Source organism: Fragaria vesca, linkage group LG4 (assembly GCF_000184155.1).
Source record: "Fragaria vesca subsp. vesca linkage group LG4, FraVesHawaii_1.0, whole genome shotgun sequence".
In the NCBI taxonomy this organism is placed as follows: Eukaryota; Viridiplantae; Streptophyta; class Magnoliopsida; order Rosales; family Rosaceae; genus Fragaria; species Fragaria vesca.
In genome coordinates, this window is record NC_020494.1 from 20,776,756 (window position 1) to 20,788,228 (window position 11,473).

At 36.4% G+C, this 11,473-nt stretch overlaps 1 protein-coding gene, 1 non-coding gene and 1 pseudogene across 4 annotated transcripts in view; all 3 read right to left on the reverse strand.

The window, feature by feature from the left end:
- Positions 1-11,473, reverse strand: part of LOC101295621 — an 880,650-nt pseudogene that overhangs the window by 572,635 nt on the left and 296,542 nt on the right. The window contains exons 54-55 of the transcript XR_184594.1: positions 11,084-11,164; positions 7,106-8,230 (exon numbers count right to left, since the gene is read on the reverse strand). The product of XR_184594.1 is annotated as an uncharacterized LOC101295621 (transcript). The remainder of the gene's footprint in view (positions 1-7,105; positions 8,231-11,083; positions 11,165-11,473) is intronic.
- Positions 734-3,818, reverse strand: LOC101292594. 2 transcript variants are annotated; one of them, XM_004297545.1, is made up of 5 exons: positions 2,607-2,734; positions 2,173-2,303; positions 1,877-2,040; positions 1,341-1,684; positions 734-1,159 (listed from the first exon to the last, which is right to left on the reverse strand). In XM_004297545.1, the coding sequence occupies exons 2-4, from the start codon at positions 2,251-2,253 to the stop codon at positions 1,426-1,428; spliced, it is 504 nt and encodes a 167-aa protein (XP_004297593.1). In that variant the 5' UTR covers positions 2,254-2,303; positions 2,607-2,734; the 3' UTR covers positions 734-1,159; positions 1,341-1,425. The 2 variants fall into 2 exon arrangements, 1 of the variants encoding a protein (XP_004297593.1); XR_184534.1 differs by lacking the exons at positions 734-1,159; positions 2,607-2,734 and adding exons at positions 2,750-2,874; positions 2,960-3,051; positions 3,188-3,340; positions 3,499-3,818 and having other exon boundaries at positions 1,557-2,303.
- LOC101292992 lies at positions 8,219-10,008 on the reverse strand. The gene is made up of 5 exons (XR_184535.1): positions 9,410-10,008; positions 9,204-9,269; positions 8,559-8,773; positions 8,389-8,439; positions 8,219-8,305 (listed from the first exon to the last, which is right to left on the reverse strand). It is a non-coding gene; the product is annotated as an uncharacterized LOC101292992 (transcript).

Here is an 11,473-nt window from a genome sequence, read left to right on the forward strand (position 1 = left end):
CAACAATATGGATAGAAGGGATGATGGCATCTCCGTTTTCAGTAAACTTACATTGACATATTGGAGTAAACAGAAATCTAAAAGTTAGAGATGGATAAAGCTCAATGTGATCCTTGTTTTTTTTCGTTATGTCGTTGAGTTAATACAATTTGTTTGTTGAAGATGTGCTGACAATAAATAACTCTCATATAGGTTTCTACAAGGTAGGATGCCCGCGTCTTGCCGCGGGTTCTCATGGCACTTCAAGTTATGTTGTCTACGTTAACTGTGATGCAATGTATGATAAACACACATGAATAAAAAAGGTTTATCGCAAAACAGAGCTCAAAAGTTTCTCATAAATAACCACAGTGCTAAACAGCAGACATAAGGAAAATTGAGAAGATAAACAGCTAGTTCAACATAAATAACCACACAGCACTAAACAGCAGGCATAAGGAAAATTGATAAGTTCTACAGCTAGTTTAAAAACTCTTTAAGGTGTTAAATACATACACTCCCATAATCAGTCTTTTAAACTGAGCAAGCCTTTCCAAAAGACCTGCAAACACAACAAAAATAATTTGGCAACTGGGCATAGCTAGAGCATTATCATCAGATGGGAAGATGAAATGGGCATATAAACATTGACCCTAAGTGGGCATTTCTTTTGGTTCTGCAGCATCAGTTTAAATAAAAAACATGTAAGATCAAATGCATTTTTAAAGAAGGGTAAAATAAAAAGCCTATCAATCAAATGAAGGAAGAGCTTTACTGCAGAAAAGAAGTCATAAAAGTTCCCTTTTGATAACTGTACATCATATCACAATACATTACTGTACACAACTGTACATAATATACATTACAGCCACGTTTCTGTTTGTACACAGAAGCTTCAAAAGCTGCTTTTGTTTGCCAAAAATAGCCATGCCACACACTGGAGTTGGATCCAGAACTGTTAACAAAAATGACGCCCTCGGACAGATCAGTGCTTCACAAAAATTCCAGCCAGTCAAATGGCTGTCTTCACAAAAGAAGAACAGATGTAGTAGCAGGCTTTGATGAAGGCGTTAGCTCATCAAAAGTTACAAAAAAGTGAGCTTGTTAGATTGATATTCATTCAAGCTTTGTTTTCTGATGCTGCATGCTTGAAGAAGATGATGCTTCTTCCTCTGTGTCCCTGTCAGACAATGGGATATGGACAGAATAAGTGAATGAGTTCCCTTTTTCTAATGAATTGTTCTTTTCAATCATAATTCACAGGTGAAGGGATAAGGGATATTGACAAATAAAAGTAATGATGAGCAGTGGAAAATGGTGAATAATTGAAATCAAGATTGTCGTTAATTTATTAGGTTTACCTCCTGGACTTCTTCTCAGGTTCCTTTTTGGAAACGGTCACTCGGCCCGACTCATTTCTTCTCTTTCTTTCAGAAAGTGGGTGTTCTAGTGTTGTAATTGCTGGTTCTCCGTTGAACTAATGCTCCTGACCATGAAACCGTGATTGGGCTTTAGCTTTATTTCAAATAGGTGTGCCTGCCTCATTGTGTCCCCAATTTCTTCAGGCAATGATTGTTCAGTTGGGGAGAACCTCTTCTCTAGCAGTTCTTGACAGCTACTGTTGAAAAGTTGGGCAGCCTCTCTTCCCATCACAGTCAATGTGGCCCGACTCTCTTTGTCCTCGACCGTCATATTGACTGAATAGCTGCATGTGTATCATACGGGAAAGAGTTAGTTATGTTATAACAAATGAAATTACGCTTTATCCACCAATTCCTTTCAAAGTCGTGTAGTGATTTTTTTCCAAGGTAATTTGATGTCCGGTATATACCTATGAATCGATGATGATACTGAATAAAAGTACCACCTCTGCTATCTTTGATATATAAGCACTTACGATGGTTGTGGTTTTTGAAGACCATGTATTGGACAGAAGTACTTATTGGCCGCCTCCTCATTTTTATGCACCATCCTGTAACAGCCTGAGGTTGCGCAGCTCCTATACCACCATCCGTCTCGTGCAAATTTCCGAATTGAGGCACTGCAGTAAACTGTCTTGTTCTGTAGCACATAAATAGTTATTAAGAGATATTATATAGGAGGATTTTGGAGGCCTCGAGTGTATAAGCTTGTGACATAGAATATAAAATGTCAGAACTGTGGGTAGATATGGATAATTATATGTATAAATACCGTGTAATCTAATGGATTGAGCGCATTCAGCTCTGACACAGTTACTCGGTTTGGTTGTTCGACCGCTCTTAACTGTTTCATGGTTGGAGATGACACCGGTTATGCGCACCTTGTCTCCTGTTTTGGAGAACCTGAAAAAAAAGAAAAAAGAATCAATCTGTTTATAGTCTGAAGATAAGGCATGAAAATTTGTTACAAAACCTCATGTATGCAATCTCAAAATTACTTATCAAACTCTGTAAATTAAAATACACACACAATTCAGATTGTCTACCGGTTGTTATTAATATATCTTATTGTGTTTAAGAAGATAATAGTAGTAATAAGAATGGGATTTCAAGTACAGTGATCGCTTCACAAACCCACTTAAATAAAAGTCAAATTCAGAACATCATGATTCGAAGCACAAACTACTTTCTCGATCAGGTACTCGCCTGTCAGAGGAATGGTTGGGTTGAAAAAGACGCATGTATGGTTCGACTTTGAAGCCACAACATGTCCTGTAAATTGAAGCCGCAAATTAATGTGTAATTAAAGGTTCTAAAATAGCAGTTGGTAACTTCATATGAGTGATTACCATCATATTCTCCAGGATTCATGCTTGTGAACACAGCAAGCAAAGGCGGAGCTGATCTTTGCACGGTCCCAACATCGAATGATCTGGCGATGTCTCCCCAAAGAGTGATGTTGAGAGTTTCCCTTCTGCAATTGAGCAGGAGATTAGGTTTCTATCATTTAGCGTGAATGCCAACAGAATTATTGTGTAAAGAAAGCAGCATGCATATACCTCAGGTTTTGAACAGTGATCCCACACTTGGTCTCCTCTTTTTTTTTTACGTTCATGTGGTGCTTTCACGTTTATGCTGCAGCCGTAAATGTCTAACATTGAAAACACAGCAGTAAAAATATGGTAGATGTTAGTGTCATATAGACATAGGAATTGAATTGGAGAAAAATGATAAGGAGAAATATGTTCACAATACAGTTGACAATGAGCAAGGCCTTTAGAGGTTACATTTTGGTCGATCAACACATAGTACAGCCCATCATATTTCTCAGTCTTACGGAATCTAGGTCTCCAGACTCTTGATACACGTACTCTGATTCGGTATATGTACCGAAAGGGTACCACAGCTCTCAGGGGTGTTATGTTCATCTTGTTTCGTACCTGTCAAAGGAGACGGCATTATTTGCAAGTAAAGATTATGCTGAGGCTCATTAATCTTGCTGTCTATTCAACTGCGCTAACATTCTCTATGGTCTGGGAAAGCCTTGTACGGGGGTCAATGTGAGAACCTGAAATTTAATTTGCCAGTAAAAGTTTACCTCAAGCTGAAGGCTGTATTGCTTATGCGTTCTTCTGCTTAATTCGGAACCGGTCCGTTCTTCTTCTGTCGAAATTCAGTAAAAGAAAGAGAAGGTTGAATTGGTTATCAACAGATCAAGTCGATATCTTCGATACAAAAGGGCAAATAAATTTTACAAAGCGACACGTGAACACCTCGCCGAGATATCTGGTTTGTGGGTTTCGGTTATGATTTAGATGTGAATCTGATTGATACGAAAGTTGTGTGATTGTAAGATAAAAAGGAGGTGGAAGGAAGGTTTTGTTGATTGGACCGTCTAATACTCTTTCTCAGATTGGCACAAATAACGGTGGAAGAGATAGAACTGAACTAAACGGTGGAAGGGATAGAAATTTGGGAAACGGTCAACAGTGATGAAATTTGGTGGGGTACCTTGGAAGAGATAGAATTCTGACCTTTCTAAACTCTTGGCAATTCAATGTTGATCAACGTGTTTACCTCTCAGTCTATGCCTCTAATTTTATTTTATTTTCAAAATGTATTTACATCACTTTATCTCATATCATACGGGTAACAATATTTTAGATATTGTGCAAAACATCCTTGTAAACTATATTTTTAGTGTAATTATTTGGTATGTCATCGCTATTATTTATCACGATTCTAAGACAATCTTTTGATGTAACTCTAGACAGTGCAACATACAATTGGCCATGTGTAAAAATTGGTTCTGGCAAGTATATTCTAACCTGGTTTAACGACTGACCTTGACTTTTGTTTATTGTCATTGCATAACATGGTCTAATAGGAAACTGACGTCTTTTAAAGATAAATGGCAATTTGTGTTCAATTTTTGTCAGAACAATTCTTGGAATAAAAGTTTTCTCTCCAATGTTATTGCCTGTTAATATTTTTGCTTCTATCAACCTGTCGAACAATTTTGTTATTATCAGTCTTGTTCCATTACATAAACCACATATTTGATTTAAATTTCTCAGTAACATAATCGGCATGCCAACTTTTAAAACTAATTCGTGTGTAGGGAATCCACTAAATTCAAGCTTGTTTAGATATTCAGTCGGGTATATCATGTCAATGTTCTCATTGCTTCTAGAACTAAATGAGATTTTGTCGAAACTGAAATATTCTCGTCTATCACCAGGTAATAGATTCACGGCATAGTTATTTATGCAATGTACTGTTGTGTTTCGTGGTGTGACGATAGCACGTTCTTTTAAATAGTCAGCATTATTGTACTTAACATTAAAGTCGGGATAAGTTGCTAAAAATATTGAACCTATAGGGTCTGTGGTGTGTTCGATCAATAAATCTTCAGGAATATTAATCCAAGAAGAGTCTATGTCGTTAGTTTTATAAACTGATTGCAACCGGCCTTCGCCTAACTGTAGCATCCAATCTGCAAAACATGTGATTTTACTTTTTTCTTCATTAGATAAACCGGGTTTTGATGATCTCATGTTTTCAGTTAAACAAAATACTTTAAGCGAGCGCCAAAGACATGAATTGTTTAATGAATGCTCAATAATTTTTTCTTTTGTTCCTTCTTCGACGACAGGTCAAATTTGTCTGAAATCTCCTCTTAATAAGACAAACTTGCCTCCAAATGGTTTTTTATTTGATAAAATGTCTTGAAGAGATTTATCCAAAGATTCAAAGCAATACTTATTACACATCGGAGCTTCGTCCCATATTATTAATTCTGTCTTCTCAAGCAACTTTGCAAGGTCAATACCTTTGTTGATCGCACATGTCGAACGGTGATCTAATAATTTAATTGGTATTTTAAATCGTAAATGTGCCGTTCGACCATTTGGAAGCAATAACGAAGCAATACCGGATAAAGCTACAGCTAAAACAATTTTTCCTTCAGACCTTAGTTTAGTAATTATCGTATGCCATAGAAAGGTTTTTCTGGTTCCTCCCCAACCATGAACAAAAAAATTTTGACCATTTTTTTCTTCAACTGCATTAATCACTTCGTCAAATATGGATTTCTGACAACTATTCAATTGACTGATTATATTTGAATGCTGCGATTTTAATGCGTCACAATCATAGTCAAGCTCTTCTCTCATTAGTTTATTATTAAGTTGCATTGTTTTTTCTGTATTTGACATTGGGAATTGATATTTTTTTAATGATGTCGATGACATATTAAATATTTTTTCAAGCTCAAATAAAAGACTATTTTTTAACTCTGATTCAGGTATGGTCAGGTTAGGCATATTGAATTCCGATCGAATTTTGTATAAGATGTCATCACTCATACTTATCCAATGGGCATCGAGCAGTGCTTGCGGGTCGGATACGTTACAAAATAAAATGATTGTGGCAAACAATTTTCGCATTTGATGAGATGTTGCGGTGAAAGAAGATTTTGTTAATGCATTAATCCATTCTTTATCATCATCTAACAGTTCTAACGCTCGACATGTTTCTTGATAAGAATCATATATAACGCCATTAACTGTTCTTATTTCGCTATAGCCACGACATCCTTTTTGAATTCCTAGCAACATTCTTATGTAATATAATTCTCCTACATTTGGTGGTACATGAGCAATTCTACCAATAGTCTGATATCGTTGTCTCTGTGTCCAACATTTATCACTTATGTTCCAAACAAATTTTGTCGGAAACTCGGCATAAGTTAATTGTCTGGCTTCTTTACAACTGCAGTTTTTCTCAAACCACCTAGTAAACATAGTATGTTCTGTAAATGGATTTTGTAACACCGATTCAAGGGAGTCAGTTTCTTTGAAAACAACAAATTGTTCTGAAGGCAAGTGAATTTTCAATAGCTGAACTGCACGATGTCTAGAATGGATTGAAAATTCAAATAATCTCCATATTGCTTCGTGAGGAGTTAAATAACGATAGCTCAAGTAATTTTTAATTTCGTCATTTATATCCTCATGTATCATAACTCGAGCTCTGTCAGGGTCTTTGTTTATGTATGTAAATAAGTATTTTATCAACATGGACTGAGAGCATGATTCAACATTGATGTGGGCATTGTATCTTAGTAACAAATCGGGGTTATAAGGGACGACGTAATTATTCCCGATATTGATTCCGTTTTTAACGACAAATTTTGTATCGTCTACGCGTCGTTGATGTATCGGTGCTTTTATAGCCTCGAATATGGTTCCAGTATTGTACTTTTTCGGGAAAGATCTGATACATTCTCTGTTTCGCATGCATGGAGCTTTTGGGTCTATCTTTCCGCATGGACCGTGAATCATGAATTGACTAACGATTTTATAAAGTTCTGGAGTAATTTCTTTATCAGGTAACTCAGCTGAGATAATTGAATCAATATCGGCTGATGTATAACACTTGTACAATTTTTTTTAGCCAAAATAACATATGAGCATGAGGCAATCCTCGCTTTTGAAACTCAATTGTGCAAACATTTGCCTCTACTTCTCCAAATGGTTGTCCAAATTTAATATAGGCGAGCATGTCATCTAATTTTAACTTAAATATTCGCAAGATTATGTCAGGTCGGTCTTCCGGCCTGTATCCTTGTTTGTTATTCAAATATCTTGTTATTTCTGGCCATTTAACATTGCAAGTGAAAGTTATGAATAAGTCTGGATTACCATATTGTCTGCAAATTGCTATTGTATCTTGATAGTTGTTGATCATATCTCGAGGACTCCCGGTGTGAGTGCTTGGAAGAATTATTTGTTTTCCCATATCACGGGTTTGTGTAACCCCGGAAGATGCAGCAACAAAAATGTTTTTGCGGATATCACTTCTTACATTGCCTTGGTGAGTCCTCACAAAGTCTAAACGATCTTCTTCAACGGTCGCATAAGCATCAACCAAGTATTGTTGAAATAATCTTCCACCTTTTAACAGAGTGCTTGAATCATTTTGTCTGTCATGAATCTGGTAGCAGACAAATTTAATCATTGTAAGTTTCATATTTTGTCTTCCAAGTTCGCTCGCAGTTGGTTGCAATGTCAAATCATGTCTATATCCATCTTCACCATAAGGAAACAACAGCGGGTATTGTAACGACATATACTTCGGATGAAATTTGAAAATTCGTTTTAAATTCCCATCGTTTGATTGAATAATGATGTCTCTATTAGAATTAAATTCTCCAATGTCACCAACAATTAATCCAGCTACCTCATCATTGGTGGGTAATTCGTACTGCCTACTATCATTTTGTTGCCGTCCAAGTATAGTCATGTTCAACGAAGGCAACGACCCATTTTCATATTTATCTCGAACATAGCGGTATTCTTTAACCAATTCATTTATCTCATCAAACATTTGTATCAATCCTTGCACAATATCAGGTTTGGTTTTTTTGTTAGTATGACAGGGGTCAATAGCTTCCATACGGTTTGAAACCTCATTGTTGGTGTCATAAACGTACAATTGCGCGTATTTAGGACGTTCTCCTTCAGCAGGTAATGCAGAACCCATTAAATGATGTATCTGACCACATATCTTAAAAACATAAGGTCCTGATCTTCTGTTTATATCAGAATCAATTTTTGCACCCATTGAGGTAAAAGAGAACATTGAATTGTAAACCCGAATGTTTTCACGAAAGAGTACGCTTTGTCGACCGTTGTTTGGATCTAGTAATTGCTGCAGGAACGGTGGTGTCGAGTTTGATGAAGAGATCCGAATTTCTCCTTTCTGGCAACAACCAGTGTAAACAGGTGCATTGTTATTTGTTCGAACACTCTTCACTAATGCCTCACCTATCCAAAAGTAAGCTCCACAGTGATTACACTCAAACGTACTATCACCAGAATCTTTGTAAACTACCATCAAACCTGCAATCACGATTGTTGATATTTAAGCGGTATGGACATTATTTGTTCTACAAACCAAAAACGCCAAATGTACTATGACTAACCCTGACGACTTCTTTGATAAAGTGCCTGACAATATGAGGTTGAACTGGTAACTGCAAAACATATCAAACAGAGCATATGTTATTAATGTTGTATGCCAATAGTAGGAAAGCAATTTAAGCACTACATGGAATCAATGTGAAACTATGTAGTGCCAAAGACTTATCCTTACCTGATACACTTTCATTGACATCACAAACGTCAATACAATCAGGATTGTCCTCATTAACCCTTTGTTTTTTTTACATCGATTTGAGCCGCTTGTGCCCTCAATTTCATTACAGTGCAAAGGTGCTGCTGTCTCATGACCTGAAAGTTGCTGCTGCAAATTTTCCGATGTTTGGAAAAACTCTTTCCTCTTGGAAGTTTTGAATTTAGGCGGCATAGCTGAAATTTACGTTACATGTAACAACAACTTAGAACTTTAACAACAACAGATGGGAAACAACAGAACAATTTGGTAAAGAACAGAAAAAGTATCGAAAATAAGAGCTCCTAATGGACTGTAAATCACAAAATGATTTGTTGTTACGTAGCCTGACTGATTTTCTTTCATGTATGAGCAACCAAATTAAAAAAACCTTGTTCTGTCTTTTACAGTTATTAGAAACATGAAACCGCAAGCTTTCATCAGAAATAGATTCTGTTATATATTTCATGAATTTGCTAGCTTTAATGAAATTGCAGGATGTGTCATTACTGAGAGCACAAAACATATACTGAAAAAGACGACAATATACATATTTTGATTTAATATAAGCACATGGTAGCAACATCAAAGTCGGAAAAGAAACCGAGCCTAATCATCAACCCTCACCTTTTTGGTTCACAATATGTACCTGAAGCCCAAAACTCAACAACTCCTCCTTTTCTACTGCAGCAACTGGTAGTGGAACAAATGAAATGAAAATTAGTAGTCATTAAATTAATTGTCATAGCAGAAATAAACCAATCACATTTCAGTCCTATAAATAATTATTTATATGTCTACAAATCTCCAAAACAAACAAAGTGGCTCCCTACCACTATGAAAAAGTGAGAAATTGCAGCCCAAGTCGCAAAGCAACAACACAACCTCAAAACAGGTCGCAAAGCAACAACACAACCTGAAAAGCAAACAAAAAATAATCCTCAGATCAATAACCAACCCAGCTAATAAGCACCTCTAATGCTTATGCTATTCACGATCTGAACCATAATCGCAAACCAATTTCAGTACCACAAAACCAAAGAAGCAATCAGAGTCTCAGTTTAAACGAAAACATAACAGAAATTGAAGGCTTCCCAAGAAGGAGAACGAAAGGATTCAACTCCGATTAACGCTTTCTTCTCTGATCTCTTCTTCCTCTCTCCCTCTCTCTTCCAAATCGCCTCTTTCTCTCTCTCCCTACGATTTCTCTGATCTCCTCTTCCTCTTCCTCTCTCTTCCCAATCGCCTCTTTCCCTTTGATTCACACACTATCTTTCTTCTCCGATTGCAAAGACAAAATTTTACCACACAACCAATCAGTCCATGATCACAATCATCTATCAGTTAACATTCACTATCATAATATCAAAGTAAAAGACTAAACATACTGCAAGAAACTACAAAACCTTTACATAGATAACAATGAACAACTGCAAGACACTAAAATTGAAATCATGCCATTTTCACATACACAATAAGTGAATTTGAACATAAAGGAACAAAAAATCACAGTTTCGGCTAGAAATGCTTCTTCTCCTAAAATTGAGACTGCCAAATACTTGGTAGAATTATATGTTTTCACTAATATTATACTAATAGTTGAAGACTAAAAATAGTTGCTTACTAAAGAGTGGAAGAATATAATGATGCAAACCGCTCAACATAGGAACAGTCTATAACTTAGGGAACTTCAGCAAGTCACCAATATCCAAAGAAGCAAACTTTTCACATTAAATTATCACACTTTGGCACCCAAGAGTTAAGATTGTGCAGAGTTTCACAGACAAAGAGAAACCCAAAACTTTAGAATCCTATGATCCCCAAACCAATAGTAATAACTGATACACAGGTATGGAATACAAAAAGTTCAAGAAGAGTGCAAATAAATGCAGAATTTGATGCTAAATGAAACCCCAGACTATTGAACTGAAGGTAAGAACCAAAAAACCAAACAGAGCAAACCTAACCTTAGCTCTGCAAACAGATATGGAAGAGAAAAAGAAAGGGGTTAATGCCAAATATTGTATTGGTTTCTACGTACATCAACACTAATCCCACATCAAATTACAACTTGTCCAGATTGCTGAAGTATCATGTTCTTCAGTTTAGACATATACATGGCCCAACTCAATTGCCTTTTCTCATAACACGGAAAACTCTTACTCTCACATTATCATTTTCATGCCTTTAAATAGCTAATATCAAAACATAATCATGGGCACTTTCAAGTGTTTTGCTTAAACTGAGCCTACTTTTTCCACCATTATTGTGGTTGTGGGTGCTAGTTTTGACACAGACCACTTTGTGCCCCTGATCAAAAGGCAATTTTTCTTTAGGGGAAGTTTTCTTAGGTCTATTACAATTGTCCAAATCAAGTTTTCTTATGTTTTGATTATTTAAAACATAAGAAACTCAATTACTCTATCCGAAATACGAAAACCACCAACCAAATCACAAACAGGATAAGCAGAAAAACCCCGAAAAGTACGAAAGACAAAAGAGCAAACCTTTCTTCCCAGGCTTTTGCTTCCCATCCTTGACATAGAACTCGCGAATGTCCACAATAACCTTGCCGTTCCAATTCCTCACTGTACAATTGAGAAACGGAATGAGGCTATGTCGATCGAATGCCGAAACTCCAGACTTCCATGTTAAAAAAAGGATTAAATTCAGTGTACTACCTTGAACTTTGGGTCACTCATCAGGTGTGCCCCTCTCTTTTTTTTTTCCATCAGGTGTACCCTTAAACTCTTAAAATTCATCAAGTTGAGACAAAAATTCAAATTTCATCCGTTCATGACATCAGCGTCCGACATGGAGGAGACAAGAATGCCCCACATTTCAATCTCTAACCCTAACCAAAGGGCAGATAAGTCATTTTTACCTAAAAACAAAAA

Coding starts and splice junctions, on each gene's coding strand:
- LOC101292594 (XM_004297545.1), bottom strand. CDS start 2,253: ATGAAACAGTTAAGAGCGGTCGAACAACCAAACCGAGTAACTGTGTCA. Junction 2,041..2,172: donor TCAATCCATTAGATTACACG/GTATTTATACAT, acceptor TATGTGCTACAG/AACAAGACAGTTTACTGCAG. Junction 1,685..1,876: donor CTTCAAAAACCACAACCATC/GTAAGTGCTTAT, acceptor ATACACATGCAG/CTATTCAGTCAATATGACGG.